This window comes from Poecilia formosa, unplaced genomic scaffold (genome assembly GCF_000485575.1).
Source record: "Poecilia formosa unplaced genomic scaffold, Poecilia_formosa-5.1.2 Scaffold8, whole genome shotgun sequence".
Taxonomy (NCBI): Eukaryota; Metazoa; Chordata; class Actinopteri; order Cyprinodontiformes; family Poeciliidae; genus Poecilia; species Poecilia formosa.
Window position 1 is genome coordinate 3,136,702 of NW_006799947.1, and position 21,787 is coordinate 3,158,488.

The 21,787-nt window shown below is 37.5% G+C and overlaps 1 protein-coding gene across 2 annotated transcripts in view; it reads left to right on the forward strand.

Annotated features, from left to right (window-relative positions):
* Window positions 1-21,787, forward strand: part of alk (ALK receptor tyrosine kinase) — a 399,799-nt gene that overhangs the window by 330,070 nt on the left and 47,942 nt on the right. For both annotated transcript variants that reach the window (XM_016662468.1, XM_007575639.2), the window contains exons 7-10: window positions 6,744-6,872; window positions 8,503-8,606; window positions 13,051-13,223; window positions 15,785-15,879. In XM_016662468.1, the coding sequence (XP_016517954.1) occupies window positions 6,744-6,872; window positions 8,503-8,606; window positions 13,051-13,223; window positions 15,785-15,879 (501 nt within the window). The remainder of the gene's footprint in view (window positions 1-6,743; window positions 6,873-8,502; window positions 8,607-13,050; window positions 13,224-15,784; window positions 15,880-21,787) is intronic.

Here is a 21,787-nt window from a genome sequence, read left to right on the forward strand (position 1 = left end):
TATATATATATATATATATATATATATCCTGAAACAGTGAAAGAAAATTAAACTTGTAAATTATGATTAAAAACACAGAATATAAGTAAAACAGAAATATTTTCGGAATGAAAGCCCACAAAAAATCCCATGTCTGATGAATCTTTACAGTATCTGCCCTGGTAAGTTCTGCCACAGAATGGGTCCAACCAAAGTAATCAGTGTCACCCCTGTTTTTGTGCGTTTTGCAGGGCATTCAAGAGCATCTAGTTAGTAGATCTGAGTGTTCTTGCTGAATTCTGGTATTTCAAAATGCCATTAAGCGAACGAGGCTTAACCCATGCAGAACTCTAAAGAAAAACAATATAATCCTGAATTGTATCTAACACCAAACAGGAAGTGCTGTTTCCTCATTCTTATCATTTGTCAGGAAGCAAGTTATTGTACCTGATGCAAGCAGCAAATAAATTGAGCCTCATTTAATTGTGTCTACCAACTTCTGTCTACTTACATTGCTAAAGCTCAAAATAAATGTTTCTGAGCAGAATTCAGTTTGATGTTTAGTAAAATGTATTACCATGTATTTGTGCAAACTAAGTCATGAATTTATCATCTAATTTAAAATAATATGCTATTTCAACTTGATAACATGAGTGAAAATAATACAGAAATGTGTCTTTGTTCAACTAGGTGAGGGCAGTTTTCTTGCGTAATGTCTTCAAGATTGAAGACTAATGAGCTGTGAGAATAAAAACAACGTTTTGACAGCTTTTCTCTTGTTGTCAAATTAACTTGATGATCTTCGATTTCTAAATTAAAACCAAGACAGTTTTACACTTCACTTGAATTTTCAATTAAACCACCTTCAAATGTTTTACACTGTTGTCTTAGCCTAAATGCAGCTGCAGTAATTTAAGCAAGCAGAAATCAATCAAAGTGAATAACTTTGTGTTTTGTTATGAAGATTTCAGTTCAAATATCTGTTTATAACTCCTGATCAGTTCAGAAAAACATTCAGTGTTTCCTTACATCATATTTTCAGGGTGGTGACATCAACATCTGAATGAGACATAAAATAAATATTGTGGCTATGATAAATCCAAAGGGAAACATATTCAAGAAGCTGGGGCCAACAACTGGTCCTTGAGGAACTCCAAACGAAAGTGGGGCTATGGACAGAGAGAGTGGTGTCTGAAATATGACTGGAATTACTGAAAAGCAGAGGCTTTAAAGCTAACACACTGATGATGAGGATGAGGACGATGATCTTGATCTTCTGCACCAGCTCTTCATAGCGAGGTTTCTTGGGTGGACTGTTAAAACTAGCTTGCTAATTATTTTTAAAGCATTTGTTTCCTACCATGATATTGTTTAAATACAATCTGAACATTGTTATTAATTATGTTTATTTTAGCATATCTAGAAAAGAATGATTCTTTTTTCACTCCAAAAAAATTTTCAGCAGGTTTATGGAAGAATAAGGAGATTAACAGATCAAATATATAGATTTATACATACCTTGATGGGTGGATGGGCAGACCTATAGACTGACGATTAGGATTGGGAATAAAATCTCAAAATGCAAATATTTCCTGTTGTGTTTTCTTTTTACATGTTTGTTTTGGTTAAAATCAAGGTAAAAACTGGTCATTTAGCTGAGAAAAATGTGTTGCCTGCTGAGAAATGTCACTGCTCTGGTAAGACTACTCAAACACCAGCTGTTAACTGTCCTCGAAACTATTAAGAAACACAACCGTTATCTTTTAACCTTATTAAAATCAAGGACCAATGTTGATCAGACCACCTTTAAACCATCGTATGTCTTTTGTTTTGCCTACGTTTGTACCTGCATGTCTGTAGTTCATTTCATATTCATCAGTCACCCATCCTGATTACCCCCTGGCACTCGTATCACATAGCATCTCCTCTCTGATACCCTATTCTCTATGATCTATCCACCAGTTATCTGCCTCTGATTTGATCTATTTAAATCCTTTATAAGCTCTGCCAAGGCTCATTAATGGGAAAAAGCAGAAAGAGGCTGGAGGAACAAGCTCAGCTGGTGTCAATCACAAAGATTCCCGACATATAAGGAAGCTCGAGTCCCCATGGATGATCCCTCACCATCCTACTAGCGCATCATTATGCACAAACACATCCTCAACTCTCTGAGAGTCCCAGCTTCCTCTGCTTGATCTCAGCCCGGCTAAATTCAGCAGACGCCCCACTGCCTTCCAGCTCCACATTTGCCCCGTAACAAATTGGAAACGCTGCTTTGCATCAAAGCGTAAGAAGCCATAATATAAGGGGTGTTTGAGTTTGGTTTTTTTTTTTTTTCAATTATATTTATTCAACATTTATTTAACCAGGAACTGTCTTGCTATGGGAAGATCTTTCAAGGGTAACATTGCTCCAAAAATATGTAAGAATTTCAGACTTTAATTGGTTTTAGCATTCAATTAAAATGTGCATAATTTCCTAAAGCAATTTATTTGATTGTAAATGTAAAGTATTAAAATACTGTAGTTTATTCAAATACCAGAATCAGCCCAAGATACTTTTTCTTTCTAGCTTTTCTATTTCTCTTACTAACTGTTAAATCACTGATCATGGAAAAAAATGCACTGCGTCTCACATTGACGCCCAAGGCCTGATTCACACCTGGTATCAACAGCTGTCCTACGAGATCAAATCACAACTCAACCGCTAACATCAATAATTAAATGTCAAAAAGCAAAACAGGAAATCCAAAGGTCGACCAAAGTCTTCTCCAGAGTCTTGAGAGCCCTTCATGTACCTCAAATATTTAGTTTGGGTCTGGGTCTGTGAACCTAGCCCAGAGTGTCGCTGTCGTTCAAACTTTGGATTCATTTCTGCTTCATCACACATGAATGAAATGGACGATTAATTAATAGGTCTTTGCAAAACTTGACAAGAGGGCAATTTAGCCTTTTGATTCAGGCAGGAGAAGTTGCAGGACGATGGCACTTGAGTTTTCAGTTCAGTCTGCGTTACATTTGCAGCATTTTCTTCAGCTGAACAAAAATCACATGAAGCTTTCTAAGTTACCTTTGAGTATTTTCCAGATTAACTTTGCATCGTGAAAATCTGAACTCCTACAAAATCCACAGTTTCTAAAGCAACTAATTTACCACTTACTAAAATTGACACTTTAAGAGTCTTCTGATTTTAAAACACAATCCTGTTATCTTTAGTAATCATTTATCGCCGTCCATGCCACATTTTGAGTTGGTACATTTTCTCAGTCTTCTCCCAATGTTTAAGATGTTTGCAGGTAAATCTCTCTGTCACTCTGAAACTTTCTGATAAAGCCGTTACTTTGCTGATTTTTGGCACTGAAGCATAAAGTCCATCTTCAGCCTTGCAGAAAACACCAGGAGGTTTTGTCTCAAAACTGACTGACATTTGGAGCTCCTCATATTGTTGTCAAAGCCAGCTGCATGCTGTTGGACCGTTTGGGTCCAGATCTCATACTTATTTATTTATTGTATTAGTGATACACAGTGGATTTTAATTTATTTTTTTTTTGTGTGTGTGTGTGCCGAACATATGTTTTAGAAATGTCTCAAAATACCGCTCATCTCAGTCCTGGAGGAATTGTGTTTTGTCTTGCAACCTTTTACATTTCTGTTTGACCTATGAAGAATACAGTAGATTATCACTCAGAGAACACAATCAGCACTTTGCACAAATGTCTGCAGCTCTTTCAGGGTTGCTGGCAACTTTATTGGCCAATCAGTCTTTTCATACAGTGTGTTTTGGAGAAAAATACAGTGTTTTGCTGTCAATCTTGTCTCATACTTCTGTGGTTTTAACTACAGGATGCCGATAATTGTGCAAAGTCCTGCTAGGCAAACTGGACTTTATTTCAGACCTTTCATTTTCCCTCCAAATGAGTGGAGAGGCCTGCTTCATGTTTTCTTTTAAAACCTTGAATGTCACACACTGAGTTTTTTTTTCTTTTCTTAAGTTACCCTTCACCTTAATTTAAAAATGTGACATTTATAAATACTTAACCATCCCAGATGTTTATGTTCAGACACCATGCATGACATGATGATATATGTTACTTTTTTATGCATTTGATCTCATAGTGACTGGCTCATGCAAGGCAATGTTATTATAGTCATGAGATACAGTGAATTTTTTTTTAGTTTGTTTGCAACAGACATGTTCCTTTGAGAAATGTGTTTGTTTTTAAATTCAAAACATGTTGCTGCTATAAAATTGCCAATCTAAGACGGCTTTTGTTGGCCTGCCTGGTTCACCAAAAGAATATCTCCTTTATAATTACTACCACATGATCTGTGAAAAGGCCCCGATCCCCAACAACTTTTATATGAAAGAATCATAAAGTTAACTTTGTAATAATAAAGCTTTGAAACCAAAGACTGAAGCTTTTGATTTCATGGTTCAAGTGAAAGAGGGCAATACTTAGTGATTAAATATAGATGAAATTCACAATATTTTCTGAGATCATAAGAGGAATATTTGTAAGCAGTAGGTTAATATTTGTTTTTATTTGTGGGTTTCCCAGCTGAGCCCTGCTTTCTGTGGTTTAAATGTTATGGCTGATCATGGTGTTCATATGGAGACTCGAAATTGGCCAGAGGGTCTTGTTTTCTCTTTTCTAACTCAAACATTTTAAGAGAAACATGTCTGAAACTTCAGCAATTACAGAGCAGCGTATTACATTCCTGGCTGAAAATCTCTGGATTTTTGTTTTCTTTCTGTTTTTTTTTTTTGTTTTGTTTTTTTTTGTAAGAAGCAAAACATAAAGACGAGGGTTGTGGATGGTGTCTTTTTTTTCTTGGTTTGTTTGGTTTTTTGTTAATCAGTCCTTTTTTACAATGTCTGAAAGGTCAGAGTTCTAATGCTTGTTTATTATAATTTTCTTTTAAGTTTTCATAACTATTATAAGAAATCTTCCAGTTTAAATGTAAAAACATACAACTTTAAAATTAGATTCAAAAGACACAGTAATTACATGTAGATATTGTTTTTATTATAAAATAAAGAACAATCTCTTGCTCCTTATTTTTTTTTCCTATTAGTCCCAGAAGAGAAAATGCACTGACTGACTAAAATAAGCTCTGCCTTTTTTACACAGAGCTGCCCTGAACGTTCAATCTGAGTAACACACAGCTTAAAGTGAAATGAACTCGCAATTAAAAACGTGCAGACAAACAACAATAGCACTAAGAGGCTTTTGATTGCAAATAAGAAATTGAAATCACAGAAAAGTTAAAAAGGTTTCAAAGTGACCAAAGTTATTATTTATAAAAATCACTCCAAAAGTCCTTGAAGAGAAAGTTAACATTTTTTCAGCTTTTAAAATAAACATTTAAGAACTCCTGAGGCTAAATAGAGGCTTTTTGTGTTTCACTGATTTCACATCAAATGGTACAAATGAACACTTTGAACTGCACTTAAACCTGCATCACTCTGTTCCACAAGAAGTGGATCACTTTCCTGAAACTCACGCTGTCAATAAATGGATGAATGCAGAGTGGAATGCTTTTAACTAAATTGTGTTATTACCTCATCTGGAGTGAGAAGAGTTTCTTGCAGCACTACAAGGTCCTTATGATGGGAAGTACTCATTGTTGTTCTCTGACTTGGACCTTTTTAAGCTATTTATTTTTCTTTTGAACTTTTCTAATATATAGAAATAGAAGATGGTAAAGTGGTCAACAATAATAGACTCTGCAGTTTTTCGGTGCCTTTGAAACACGTTTGAGTTCTCTTCATCAACTTTCTTTAGACACATATTAGTGGATGGACTATATGATGTAGTAAATAAACATTCTGTCCTAAAAGTAGATGCGATAGGCTACGTTCACACAGCAAGAAAGTACAACACAAATCATTTTTTTTCCAATTCCAATTTTTTCACCAAAACAATAAGAGTCAGATTTGTATAATTTCCATATGTGGTACTAAATCGGATACATATTTGATAGTTTTCAAAGTGTCGCATTTTATCTCATTTTATCTGACTTTTTATGCGAGTCTTGTGTCATAATGACCATAAGTAATGACTAAAGCCAATATGCAACTTTCTGTTTTCCTAGCTTCCTTCATCCTGTGATGATCTTGGTTTCATACAGTTGACTCCCATCGCTCAACAAATTTAAAATCAATCCAGAAACGGCAGCATTCGTTATTATTTCAGTAATCATTTCGTTTCTGTGTGACGTCTGTGTTCTTGTTCTGTGCCTGTGGGTCGCTTCGGGGTCACAAACTGTCCACACAAAGGTCCGATTGAACAATCTTGCAAAGAGAAAAAAATGTATTTGAGTAAAAAAATCAGAATTGAGCATCAAATCTTCTTGTGTGAACATGAAAGTTGGAAGATGAACGTATATCAGAAACTTTAATCCGTGATTTTGTGTGTGTAAACTTAATGCCGATATAATCACCAGCTTTGTTTTTCACCAACATTATGTCACCAAATCTTGTTTCTTCTCAGACGATTCAACTTTTATTCTGTCCAGTTTCCCACTTGGTGTGAATCTGAGATTTCTCTGCACCACTTCCACAGTTTTTATCACCACATCAAATCCTGTGGGCCATTACCCTGCTCCCCATATCTACTGTTTCTTTTTTGAGCCTCTCTGCCTTTACATGTCACTCAACTCCCTGTTCTCTTTCTCCTTGGATGTTTGGCTGCCAGTGATGAGTCCACTTTCTTGCTTCGTTATACATAAATCACTGAGATATTCTCTCCTATCTCTTTCCAGGAAACTTTCTCAACGGTAGCTACTGCTCTTTTGAAGAGGGCGATTGCAGCTGGCAGTCGGTTCCTGGTCGAAACCTCTCCTGGAGACGATCCCCATCTAAAGGAACCAGGCAGAGCTGCCCCTCATCAGGTCCGTATCACACGTGTCTCTGATGTAATCGTATTAACATTCATTTGCAGCCTCTCAGAAGTCTAGGTGAGCCGTACAGAGACGGACTTCAAAGAGGCAAATATCGGGCTTTTCAAACTGCAAAATAACACAAAGCTAACCTTGAACATATTGACTTTGTGAATTTGGAACAACTGAGACTTCAGATGTGCCAGACATAGTATTTCTTGGCTTGATCAGTGGTCAGAACACTGGAACAAACAGAATCCCACTGGGTTTAAGTGGCTGTGGAGAGCTGGCCTTATTGTGAGGGGTCGGCCGAAAATTTATTTATTGATTTCTGAGGAGCGAATAAATCTGTCGTTTTCATCCCTACTGTGATGTTAACTTCAGTCACTGTCCAATAATTTCTTTGAAATGCTTAAGCAGTGGTGCACAAAAAAACAGAGACAAATTAATGACATGCAGAAAAATAGAACGGTTTTGTTTAAAGTTTGTTGAAGACACTCACATCCTGTTGAAATCAGATATTTGCACGCATGGTATAAAAATACATATTGCCATTTTTCTCACTGCCTGACATTAAATGAGATTAAAATATTTTTGTTTCAGGTCTGGTAAGATTACAGAAAAATTGTTCTATTTGCAAAATGACAAAATAATTCATGTTTTTATCACATTCTTTTAATTAAGATATTATTGTTATTCCTTTGAGCGGTCCACCGACCACACCTTTCAGGAAGGAGACATGTTTTGATGAATATGTTTTATTTTAAAATATGCATATCAATCTCAGAACAAAATAAAAGATGACTTGTAAAGCAGAATGTCATTTTCCAAGTGAAACATGGGATGGATGGCTAGTAAGAGAGGAAGCCAGCATTACTCCAAAAGCAACATAGAAAGTCAATTATAGTTTGCAAATATACTGAGAGGCAAAGACTTCCCTTTAGCAGACATGTGTGTTGTTCTAATAAAACTAAAATTAAATGTTTGGCTACAGTCATTGTCACCAGGTAACAGCATCATGCTGGGTGCATTATTTGCAGCAAGACTGGTGCCCTTCACAAAATACATCATTATGAGGAAGGAAGGAACGTTATCTGGAAATATTTTTAGCGACATCTTAAATGAGCAAACCACTTTGTGCACATGTGAGTTTTTGTAAGTGTTTTGGAAGGGTCATCAGAAAGGTTTGACCCCAGTTCGTGACGTGAGCGTGAGTGGAAGCAGACCTGGCTGAATTCTGTCAGGGGAAATGGGCCAAAAACTCAGCAGAGCACAGTGACCTCTTTGTGGACAAACAATTGACCCCAAGTCATAAAGTTAAAGGCAATGCTACCAAATATTCCAGAAGTAATATTTGGTAGCATTTGTTGAAGGAAATGTCACAGGAAATGTCTGTAAGTATGAATTAGAATTTATTCCACTCATGTTTTTGACATTTACCAAATACAAATAATTTTGCTCGTCCTAACTGACCTAAAACAAGAAAAGATTTTATGATTTAGTGACAGACAGTGAGAAAAAAAAATACTTATCACCCTTATATGGTGTATGCAAGTCTCTGGTTTAATTTGTCTTCATTTGAAGTGTACAGTTGATTATTTTATATTGTCCTCCTTCATACCTGTGTTATATGTGTCATAAGGGGTAACATTTACAACAGAGGGGGGCCATTCCAAAGGTCATCGGGGCTCAACGCTGCTCAAGAGTCCTCTCTTCCCCCCTCCTCTAAGAAACTCTCCCTGCACGGTGAGTCCCTGTAGTTTATCTTTTTCTTTTTTCCTTTTGTTCATTTATAGTTTACAACAAAACCCGAACCAGGTTTATTCATTGCCTTTTGTTTCCTGAAGTTTGTTGGGAGAAATTAAGATTTTTTTTTTTTTTTTTTTAGTGTCGTGCTGTTAAATTTTAAAAACGTTGCGTGTTGGTTTTGGTAAGGAGATGCGAGTCGGCTGATTCCTCTCCAGATATTTATTAGGAACATCAGGCCATAAAAATCATTCTTTTATGGAGGAGCAGCAAAACAAAGCAATAAGTTTTCCAGTTTAAAGTTTGTGGGAGAATTTAATTTAGTTATAAATGTGGTCAGAAACTCAGAAAGCAAAGAAAAGAGAGACTGAGCTCTGAAATTTTTGTGTTTCAAAAGATTCAAAGAGAAGGTGACCACAGGTTGTAAAACTCATGCATTTTTAAAACCCCCAATGTGTTCTGGAGTGAAGTTGTATATATCCTGTGGTATAGAGGTTTGCTTATTTGTTTTATTTCTGCTCTGTGGCCTGACCTTTCCAACAACCTCTTCACCCTTTGCATGCTTCTTCGAACATTTACGCATGGAGGAACAGTCAGAAACTATAGGTTAGAGCTTAATGCAGAATAGATGGAACAAAGAGGTAGATCTGCGGGTCAAAGGGTCAGACTATAAGCATTTTCAGAACTCACAGAGCTCTGGAAATATTGTTAAAACAGCACCTGTAATGTAGGGCACAGTAGAGACGCCCGATGTCTGTGAGCAGTAGCTGAGGCCGCCTTTATACTCCGTTACCTCAGAGCTTTATGCCAAACAGACAAAGATGAGACAAAATTCAGCATTAGCCCTTTAAATCCTTCCACCTAATCCTAATTTGTTCAGGTTGATGCTTTTTCTCCACTCCTGGATAACTTTGTTCAGGATGCTGACTTGCAGCTAAGAGTCAGATCAACTGTTAGAGCTTCCATGTCATAAAAATGCTTCCAGCCTTGATGCCCAACATACTTGTAGAGATTTCTGTCAACAAGTGTAATGCTAGGAAGTGATGCATTTAGTACCACTTCAGAGCCTGCCCCATTTAAACAGGGAGATTACAATATTTAGTTGGCTCTGAGAATCACAACATTTACATTTAACTTTATTTTTACTGTTTAAAACCTGTGACAAAATATGTTGTTTTGTTTGTTTTTTTTTAAATTAGTTTTGGCATAGTATTGCCCACACCAATTTATGCTGAGTCAGAGATGTGCCATTTCACCCCACAAAAATCCAACTAATAACCCAGGTTGATTTTATTAACTGTACTCAGAGTATTAATAGATACATTTCAAAACTCTGTTTATTTTAGGAACCAAGTGAAACACATTTTATAGGCTAATTACACATAATGGATGTGTGAAAGCCTTTATTTGTGTTGATTATGATGATTTTCCACTTACAGCTAATAAAAATATGACATATAAAATTGGGAATATTACATTCGACCAATAAAAAACCCCAAAACATTTTAAAAACACAAGAGTGGGCTTAATGATCCACTGCATCTTCTACCCTCACATCCACTCCCATAAATCTCCTTTCTGGTTTCCCCCCCTGGCCTCCAGCCTGGCGTCCCCAACCTCAGCCTCCGCCTACTGACATCATCATTGTCCCTCCTCTGAACATGTCCAAACCATCTCAGTCTGGACATGAGCTGTCCCTCTCATGTACTCATTCATGATCTTATCTATCCTCATCACTCCTAAAGAGAAACTCGGCATCTTGAGCTCTGCAGCCTTTAGCTCTGTCTCCTGTTTTTTCCTCAGTGGTTAACGGCTCTAAACCCCACAACATCGCTGCTCTCACTGCACTCTTGTGCACTTTTCCTTTATTTCTATCAAACCTGACACTTTTCTCCACCCAATCCAACCTTCTTGCAAACGCTTCTTCACCTCTTTTACACACACTCTACTGCTCTGGACCATTGATCCTGAGCAATTGAAGTCATCTACATTCTGTGCTTATGCTCCCTGTCACCGTTCCCTTCTCATTCATATACCTGTATCCTTTCTTGCTGCAACTGTTCTTCATTCCTCTTCTGTCCAGTACATGCCTCCACCACTCTAGCTTTTCGTTTAACTGTGCCCTACTCATTCTGCACATCAACAATGTCATCTGCAAATATCAAAGCCCATGGAGACTCCTGTCTAGCCTCATGTGTTAGTCTGTCCATTACCAAAGTAAACAAGAAGGGGCTTAGAGCTGATCCCTCCACCATGATCTGCTGTCACTCCTACAGCACACCTCACTGCTGTCTTACAGACCTCTTTCATATCCGTCACCACTATAACATACTTCTCTGCCTCTCCAGACGGCCTCATAGAATACCACAGCTCCTCTCTCTCCTCCCTGTCATATGCTTACTCTACATCCAATGCAACTCCCTCTGGTCTTCTGTGCACTTAAACCAAAAATAGCATCTGTCGTACTCTTTCTTGGCATGAAGCTACTTCCATTCACAAAGGCCCACATCTGACCCAAGCCTAGCTTCCACCTCTGTTTCTTATAGCTTCATTGCATGAGTCATTGTACACCACCAGCTGCACTTTGTTTAATGGTGAAAAGAAACTGCATCCTCTTTCACTTCCATATAAGACATTTTAAAACTGCATCTTCTCTTTACCATGTGCTAAGATGATTTGAATCTAACCCACAAAATAAAACACACAGCAGATTCCATACTGTCATTTCTTCAACAAAGATGAAACCAAAATGAAAAAGAAATAATAATAATAATAATGTGACCACATTTATATAAAAAAAGGGTGTTCTGTTCTGTGTTTCTTTAGTGTACAGGTTCATATTCATGTGACACTAAGATGAAAAGACCGCAGCCCTGACCTTAGAGAAGAGATTGTTGCTGGACATCAGAATGAAATAATTAGAAAACTAGTTTTAAAAGTATCTGAAGTCTGTCATTCTACAGTCAGAAAGATTATTCACAACTGGCCATGAGGTGAATGTGGAATGCAGATGGCCTTTGTAAATGTAGACCTTCGTTCTGTGAGTGGGTTATTGTTTTATATTAGCAGACCAGAGTAGTGTCCATTAAACTGCAGATGACCCCAGTTCATACATCTGCACTACATTCTCTAATGAACAAGATTGTAGACACTTAAAGTCCTTTCGATTACATAGAATCAAACATGATGCAGACAGAGTGGCCTTCCAAGAACCAAATAACCTAGAATAGCTTATTCTCAAAAGCTGTTCACTGTTTGCAGCAGTGTTACACTCTTCTGCAAACTCCTGCACTACACACCGAAGGTCATGACCTATGGTTGCTAACTGAACCACATAATCGTCAAAAGGCAAAGATGAGATCATAAGGCTCACATGCGGCCATGGGATGTGGGTCACGACCGAAAGAAAGAGAAACCACATACAAGCAGCTGCATCCAGGCTGCAGAGTGGACTCATCTTTAAAGACAAGGATGAGCTCAGTCATCCTCGGGAAGCTTGGATAGAGTCACTGCACCGCTTCATCAAAAGGAGACAGCCGAGGTGGTTCAGGCATAAGATCAGGATGCCTCTACTGCGCTTCCCTTTAGAGGTTTTCCAGCCCAATCCCACTGTGAAGAGAGGGTGGAATACAGAGAACTCGCTGGAGGAACTATAACTTTTCACCTGAGAAGAACTGGATCCCCTGTAGGACTTTAAAAGTGTCCTACGGGGGGGAAAGGATGTATGGGTTTCCCTGGAGTTCAAATTCAGCTTGTGGGCTAATAGTTAAAATTCATAACTGCACAGTTGGAATACTGAATAAGTATGGCCTATTTGGACAGATTTTAAAAAGAAAGTCATTTCTTGTCTTAAAAATAAATCTCAAATCTCTTCAAGTACAGGGTGAAGAGACAATGATTTAGGCTTATTTTGGTCACCACTTAACTAATCTTTAAATGTCAATTGGTATTCTAGAGTTAAAAGAGATGCCATTTGTCCAAAAGTTGAATGTGGCTTAAAGTAGTTAATGTGTAGAATGATGACCCCCAAAAGTTGCATGTTTTCCACAGAATGACTGGAAGAAAAAACTATGGCAGAACCTTAAGAGACGCCGACACAAATGTCTGGATCCCCAAGCAAACTTATCTGATGTTGAAAGATGAGGGGACACAATCGCCGTCTCTGTGCTCAATTTTGTTCTAAGCAATAGTGATTTGTTTTTTCCACACTCCGTTTTTTCCTGTACGTCTTAACTTTTGTCTAAACCTGTGGAATCCTTTTTGTTGCTACACTTTTGAAGTTAAACATACAACCTGAAATAACAATTTCTTTCATTCTTTTTTGTTTTACAAGAAACTTTGTGTAGTATCCGCATCAAAGGGAAATCACTAACAAGCTCTAACCCCCACTTTAAACTTTTGGCTTTTTGTTAGAACCATTGAAATCTCCTCTTAACTCCGACAGGTGAGGTTCTGGTTCTGTTCCGGAGGCTCACAGCGGGACTCGTTATCTCTGTGGATGGTGGAGAACAGCACGGGCCCAGACGAGCAGCGCAGGCTGTGGCACTCGGCCAGCGAGCCCAAATCCGAGAGAGGCTGGAGGCTCATAACACTCCCTCTTTACGGGCTGGCAGACTGGTACGCTCACCTGCTTCACCTCCTGACAGACAGTAGTGATTGCAACAAAGCAGTGTGTTTAGATTGTCTGCAGGCGTCAAACTGTCAGCTCCACTTTAAATGCTTAAGAGCAGACAAGTCTTCTGAATCTCATTCAAACATGACTCTGACACCGTCGCCACTTCCTCACACCCCTGCAGGTGGAGTTTTCTTTCATTTTTAAGGAGCTGCTTCCACTCGGCTTGACAAAATTAATGAATCCCACCGGGGTCTCCACAATGGACTTTCTAATAAGTACGTCTGTAAAAAAAACAAAAAAAAATTAAATATACCCCCTTCTCTCTTTTCTTTGCACCTGTCTGTGACCAAGTGAATAGAACCTAATACACAAAATTGTCCCCATTCTGCTTGCCTTCCAATTAACTCTGGCCTTGATTTCCCTTCAAGAAGAGAGAAATTAAAACAAATCAAACAAAGAAGCAACCCAGAAAAGGGCATTTCATCTCTGTTTGCCTAACTGGGGGTTTCTTTCAAGCTTGAATAATCCCACTCCTCGGAGAGTGATTAATTTTTGATTCCTGGGTTATGTAGTCAGCTGTGCTTGTGCTTTTGATTTGAATGTCATGTCCATAAGCACCGGGTGAACCTCCAAGACTTTGCTCAGTGACCTTTGTGAAGCTTAAATAGAAACAGAAAGGCCACGTAATGTGTAGGTAAAAAGTCAAGAATCAGCAGATAATTTCGATATATAAAAACTGCAACTAAGTGAAATATTACATCTGGACCAACATAGAAATCCTTCACTATCTATAAGAGGACTGCTTCTAGAGTTATGTTAAATATTTATGTTAAAACAATCGATGCACATTTCATGGCTACTTTGAGTTATATTAAAGTACAACAAATAATTAGTTTATCATAAAACTGTGCTGAAGAATGATTTGTTTCCTCTCCAGTGAGCAGTTTTTATAACCAATTTGAAGAAGCAAATAGACTTTTATCAAAATTAGGTTTTATTTCATCAGTCAAAATATCTGCATGTAAATTATGGATTATATTTCTTATTAATCATTCTTAGGTCTAATTCCTGATTTAATTGAAGTAAACACAAAAGCAAAATTAATTAGACAAGAACAGTTATTCTATATCTCTTCTACTAAAGCTCAGAATAAAGAATAATAACAGAATGTTTAACATATTATCTACGCCTAAAAAATGTTATCCAGATGTTCCTTTTCTGTCTCTGGAGTTTTAAGAATCTACATCAATAAATCGGTCATTTGAAGAGAAAAATGAGATAACTAGATCAGGTCCTTTAGCTCTCCAGGTTCCATTTCTCAGCATTTGTTCAACCTGAAGATCGTTCTCTGGCTGGGACATAGCAGCCGGCACAGAGGCATTAGTGGTTTCCTACTTTGGACATTTCCACATCCGAATTGGAAACGAATTAAAATTCCTCGTAAGAGAATCACTTGAGAGAGTGGATGTTTGGTGTTTACAGATGCCACAGACATAAACTGTTTTAGTTAGTAAAGCTAAACATTAATATGCCAATGCTACAGAAAGTTCAAGATGTCCATATTAATTTTGTCTTTAAAATATTAGTAAGGTCCTATTGAACTGCAGAGCTGTGTAATACTGGCTGCTCTCTCTCGCCTTATAAATGATAAAAAGACTTCCTGAGAACCTTATTCTTCTCAAATATTAACAAGTGTGATACTCAAACGCATTTAACTCTTGCAATACTGTATTTTCATTGAGTTTGCTATTTCTTTTTTTTTTCTTTCTGGGGTTCTGTTTGGACTCTGAATCGGTGAACAAAAGCTCTGGAAATCAAAGGTGTAACCAGCCTGATTCTGGCAGAAAAGTGCCATCTTGACAAATAATAAGAAATATAATTTTGTTTCTGCTCCACCATTTCAATTACTTTATCTGGTGGGAAGCAAAAATCACTGTCAGTCAAATGGTGTCTAAGGTTTCGCATGTTTTTCATTCAATCTCTTGGATAAAAAACGTCAAGCATACATTTTAGAGTTTAGCATTTTCATTCTTATTAAAAATTCAGTTATCATTTATTTTAAAATTACTGTTTAAAATCTACTTTTAGAATTTCTCCCAGCTCCCAACTAGGCTCATTCGTATTTTAAAGAACACTTTGACATCTGTTAACAGACATCACAAATCTTCCTTTGAATGCAACACTTCAGGGTCATAATAACATTCATGTTCTGTGTTTTTAAGACCCAAGGAAGCTATTAGTGCGGCATAAGCTGCTGTTTGGCCACCCAGTTTGAATTACATGTCACATTTATGCTGTTTTTGTAACCATGGCTACATTTGTACCTTTGTTTTAACACCACAAACTGTTCCACTTTGAAATAAGTCACAAAGCTCATTTGTAAATGCAGAAAACACAGGATTTTGTTAACAATAGAAACTGAGATGTCAGGAAGCACACAGAGTACTCTGTCTAAAACCAATTCTGTCCCAAAGCATAAAAAGGCTTCATCGTTCTTCACCCAGAAGCTGTCTAATCTTTTCAAAGTTGTTTTAGTTGTTAAGTCATGTTTGCCTCTCTTCAGGTACTGGCTCCAATTCAGTGCAGAAGATGGACTTGGTCCCGGTTCAGCCGTCTCTCTCGACAACATCTCTTTCAGCATGGACTGCTTCCTGGCATGTGAGTGTTATAAAAATCTTATTTTTTCCAGTCTTGTTTTTAGTACTTGATTGTAATTAAGATTATTTGGCAGCGCTTCATTTATTGAGTGTCTCAGGCAAAATGAGTGGTGGATGATGAGCTCAGTAGAACTGATGTGTCACTTTTATTTGAAGGTTTTATCAGAAAAAATGAAATAAGCTAAATGAACCTCAACACTTTATATACATTGACAAAAAAATTTGAGCCCATCATCACCACATTCCTAGGAAATAAAGGGGAAGCAACAAAAAGTTGGTACTGAAAAAAACCCAAAACAACTCATTAATGAGTAACCTCCATACGTAATAGCTGAATTTGTGTTTGTCTGGTTCATTAAGGTGTGTGTTAACACAAACCAATTTGAAAGGCATGAGCAATAATCTCTGACAAGCATTAATTTTTACCCACCTAAGAGCTTCCAAGTGATTAAAGTCAATCAAGATTTTTCTAAATCATTTAACATAAACAAACAATCCATCTGTAGACTTTGATAAGCATGTTGAGTGCTAACCTTCTGAAATGTTCTTCAGGTGATAAAAGGTCGACTTTGTAATTATCTTTATATCTCATAAAGACATAAAGTCCCATCTGAGTCCATCACTGCACTGTAAGTAAACTGGGTCATGGAAAACATGGACATAGCAAATCTACAACAGAATAGTTGGTGAGAACTAAAAGAATTAAGAGATGTTGCAGTGGCCTAGTCAAAGTCCAGACTCCAGAAACAAATATTTAGTAAAGAGTGGGCCAAACTTCTCCCACAACAATGTGAGCGATTGATAAAGTCACACGGAAGATGTTTACTATAGATTAGTAGATATAGTTCCTTCCTTTATCATTGCTTCTGCATTTTGGTCTTCTTTATTTAAATAACGTAAAACATCCTGTTAGTCCATATTTTGCACTAGATGTATAAATGCTAATTGCCATTTAAGCACATTTTCTTCTGTTGTAAAGTCTAGAGTTGTACAGTGTAGAGCCAAGGCCATTCAAAGGCAGTTTGACTAAAGATGACAATATTTCTTCTCCACTTTAAGAAAACGGTGTCAGGTAAACCTGCTTGCAGACTTGGCTCCACATAGATTAGCAAATCTTTGTAGAAAATGACAAGTCAATGATATCCCTTTAAAAGCACTTTCTCTAAGAACATCTGATGTGGTTTTAAAATGTCAGAGCTGTTTCTGGCTGATTGATGAGGGTTTGTGTTCCAGTGTTTTACTGCTAGCTTAGAAAGGTCAACCCTCGAGTCACCTCTCCAGATATTTTTGTGTTATAACTGAGGCAGTTTATTGGTACGAAAACATGAGAGCGATGACAGCCGTGTAAGAATGGGAATGAAAGGTTAGGAGTTCAGAGCCTCCCCCCGTGTCTGCCTATCTGAGGGAACCTGTTTGAACTGTGATGAGAATAGTAATGACTCAAGCATCTCCGGCGCCGAATATAACTCTAACAGACAGAGCTGCGCTCAGATGGAGCAGTGGTGAAGTATTATTCTCTGAAGGGCAGGGACATGGCAGGCTCATACTCATGCATCATCTGATGCTTGTAGGTTAATTATTACACTGATCCTGTCAGGATATGGAGGCTTGTTGTGCCAAAAACTGTTAGATTTTAGATATCCTGGAAACGGTTTAGCACTTATCTAGATTCCAGTATTCATTTCTTTCGCAATTCATCAGTGCAGACACAATCTCGACATAGTTAATCAGCTGAATGCGGTGCGACCAACTAGCAGAGGAGGGGGTCATCATCATCCTCCATCACCCAGCCTTACTGGGCCAAGGACTGTTTTATTTAAGCACATGACATTTTACAGAAAATATTTGCGCACCAGTTTGTGTTTTATGTCCTCCGTGGCGGCATCGCCGGAATGTCAACACTGTGAGGGATCATCTATTCCCGTTTTGCTCTTTTTCCAGATGAAAAGTTCATCTTGCAGCCCGTATCTATTACCAGCAGCCGCACTTGACACAGTCGCTTTTTATTGCCTGTATGTCCAAAAGAGCCAACGTGAGACATGGGCGCTCCTAAAAGGCGTAATTTCCAAGAGTGATTGCTGTGACTGATGAACATGATGGATATCTGGGCTGAGTGACAAAACACTGTAATGTGTTTTTAGTGGGAAAGCATACCGGGAACATATTATGCAGAGGATTAGCCATCCGTGGCTGTTACCCTACACATCTCTGTGCTGCGACGTGATGTATGGTTGGAAAATCGCGGTGATGATGCATCTGTTGCCCTTCAGGTGTTGGACTTGGCTGTCAGTTTTAGCATTTTATTTTCATCCAGTATTATTAAATTAGTTTATTGGGTAAGACGGCGTAGAAGGTTCATTCTTCTCTTTGTGAATGTGTGCCTTCATTCATTTCCACAGAAACTACCAGAATGCAGAGTCTGGATGAAATTTTTTAATTTTTTTTTATCTAGATATGCAAGCTAAGACAAATGTAGAATAATTTTAAAAGGTAGTTATGATGGTTTTAAAATGTCTTTCTATGACAACTTCATGATCAGGATTCATTGCAGCTTTTACTTATTTTAGTTATTGGACTTAACAATGATCAGAACAATGAAAAAGTGTGTGGAGATTTAGGGGGGATAATTGTAGATTTAGACTAGTTTGTAAAATCTTTTGGATCCATTTTTAAACAACTGCAGATTGTAAGATGATTACTTACAACAATTTTACATAACCACCAGATATTTGGAAGTGTCACCAAATCAAACAGCTCGAGGATTGAAACTGGGGTGTTTCAACAAAACCGTGAGCCTAAACACACATCAAAACTGGTTTTGGAATCGGTAAGGAGGATATGATTATTCATCTGGAATGGATTCCAAAAAGCTCCAAATTATTGGATAAGTGTTCATGGTTTAAAGCCAGCCAACCAATGAACTCAACCAGCTCTGCCAAGAAGAGTGGTCAAGTATCCAACCAGATTTATGACAGTAGCTTGTTGAAGACAATAAAAACTGTCAGTCAGACATTCAACCCATTATTTGTGGGGGTATGTCCGCGTGTTTGAGTCTGTATGTATAATTTTGAACCCGATAAAAACAATTATAAATGTTTAGTAATTTCATCCTGGAGAAAAGAATGATTCAAATAAATAATTAGAAGGTCAGCATTAAGTGAACATTCACAAATCTCTGAACAGAGCTTCAGTCTGTTCTTGAATTTATTGAAAACTTGTTTCTTCCAGCCACATCATATATATTTCCTTTTTTTTTTTTTTTGTTATTGCTTTGCTGATTACTTGAGTTCTTATCTGCTTCCTGCAACGATAATACAGATACAGGATTTTATCAATTACCCCTTAAAAGTGCTGGCATTAAGAAACAAAGAGCAGACACCCTCGGTGCATTTGCAGTGAATACTTATGGGGCTGATTAAAGTGTTTTATTCATACCCAGGGCCTCATTCATAATCTAATTTAGGATTAATTAGTTCTCCAGTATCACCTCAACAGTTAGTACTTATTAATACGCCCATACTCGACAGTGGAGATGAGCTCGTCTCTAAGCAAAGTCTGGACTTGACATAAACAAATTCTCCTGCAGGTCAAAGTAAGACTGCGGTGAACTTTACATGAGATAAAAGGTCAGCTATCAATTACCAGACAGAGGGATTTATGTTTGGCCGTCCTGTTCTCCTTTATGAGTTCTTATAATTAAAGCCTTAGCTTTTTCCTTTTTTTGCATACGAACCAGAACTCGACGTTCTTATTGGGTGAATTATTGTTTTTTATAAATATATATATATATATATATATATATATATATATATATAAATTCTTCCTTCTGTTGTATTTCAGTGAAATTACAACACATCACAACACCACCCAGCTTGTAATTTCACACGAGGAGAGTAAATGGTTAAATAAATAAATACATTATCAACTGCCAATAGTTTATTTAATGTAAATTGATGCAGCATCTTCAGGCTCATATGTCATGTAGACAGTAATATAGTCCATATAAATCCTGAAGGTACGACAACAGTACAAAATGCAATCATCAGAATATTTTAAGTTAGAGGTCAAAATTTCCATCTAATGGACCGAACAGCACCGTCTGTTCTCCTCATGTGAAAACAAAAGAATTGGATAAGGACTCAAAACTATCTACATTTTGTATGCAACAATAGTTATTTTTGCAATTTTGGGCATATGCACATAGATTTAAACAAATATGATGTGTCAAGTTGTAATATTGGTACATGGTGGTGATGTTAAAAAGCTCAGAATTTTTTGATCCCCTATGAATTTCTTGTTACTGCATTTACAACACATCACTTGTTTCGGATCATCAAATACATTTTAATAGTTGACAAACATCGAATGAGCAAATTCAAAAAGAGGTTTTTCCAATAATTATTTTAGAATCAGGAAAAAGTCAGAAAGCAAACTTTCCTTATAGATGAATGACCCATAAGCCCATTAAATGGTTTTTCATGGAGTCATGTTGCATCCTTCGAAGGCCGGATTTGAAGGAATGATCAGTCTTAGTAATATAGGCTGCCCGTATTCAAAGACTTTTCCCAAAGCCTTCTTATCCATGGATTTGACGGCTAGGTCTGGTGTCTTCGCGCAGACCACGCTATATTGTTTTCTTACAGGTCGAACGGAATATTTTTGTTTTTTGTAACAATGGCAGATGAAGCAGGAGATGGAACAGGAATAGAGAACAGTTAAATCTAAGTATTAATGCCTGGCGGTACAAAAGTTAAGTTAAATGTGTTAAGCAGATGTGTTGGTAGGATTTTGCCTTCCACATAAACATGTATTAAAAAAATAGGTATTGTGACAAATTAACTAATTTAATTAATTAATTTAAATAATTAGAAAGTGTTATATAATACAAAAAGAAAGAGAAAAAAAAAACTCAGGACGATTACCATTTTTACCAGCTCGTGTTTAGAGCTGTCACAGTTGCTAGGCAACAGGACATATAGCGAGACAAGAGCAGGAGTAAATCTGAAGGATGGATGGTCCAAATTCATCTCACTTACGATCTCTACGGTCGATGAAGGACGCAGCTCCATCTTCGCTTTCGTTGTTTGCCACGTGTAGTACTTAGATCATCCACCAGAGGGCATTCGCAAATGTTTGAGCAAAATTTCAATTGTGGAACAGAAGTAGAAGCCTAAGAAATGCCTGCATCTAAATCATGTGTGGCATTAAAGAATAAAACACAGATATCTAGATTTGGTTAAAAAGCAGCATTGCTATTATAAACAAAATTCTAAAATATTGTTTGTCTATTTATTAACCCTGTTTCCCGCCCACCCTGGCATCAGAGCTGTTAAAGACTTGAGACATTTTGAGATGTGCCTGTGTGGTAACAAGGTGCCTCCGCACCCCCATCCTCCTAGAAGCAGGTCTCTGGGGCACCTCAGGTAGCTTATAGCACGATACTAATGAACAGCGACAGTCACGGCCGCTGACGCCCTGCCCTGTGGATCAAGAAGCTCAGTGCTGGACCCGAGCGAGCGAGCAAGCTCTTGTTCCCGCTGCAGCCGCATACCAATCCTGCAACGTGTTGTTATGCCCAGAATAACAATGCAGGCAAGTTTATTAGCAACTCTGTCGAAGATTCAAAAAGTTGGTGAATTCACTGACAACATGTAAAACATCTACAGGTCCTAGTTACGGAAAGCTATGACTGCATGGAGTCCTTCTCTTGAGCAAACAGCCACTGCAATCACTCTTATGCTGCACGTAATCTCTATCTGTATCAATGCTCCTGAGCAGCAGTCTTAAACAATCATATTTGTGTGTGGATTGTGGAGCGAGGGAATGAGATATTGATTTTCCTGCAGCCACATCTGAAAAAAAAAAAAAAAATGCACGGCTGAGTTTTTCAAACATTTGAAGTCAAAATT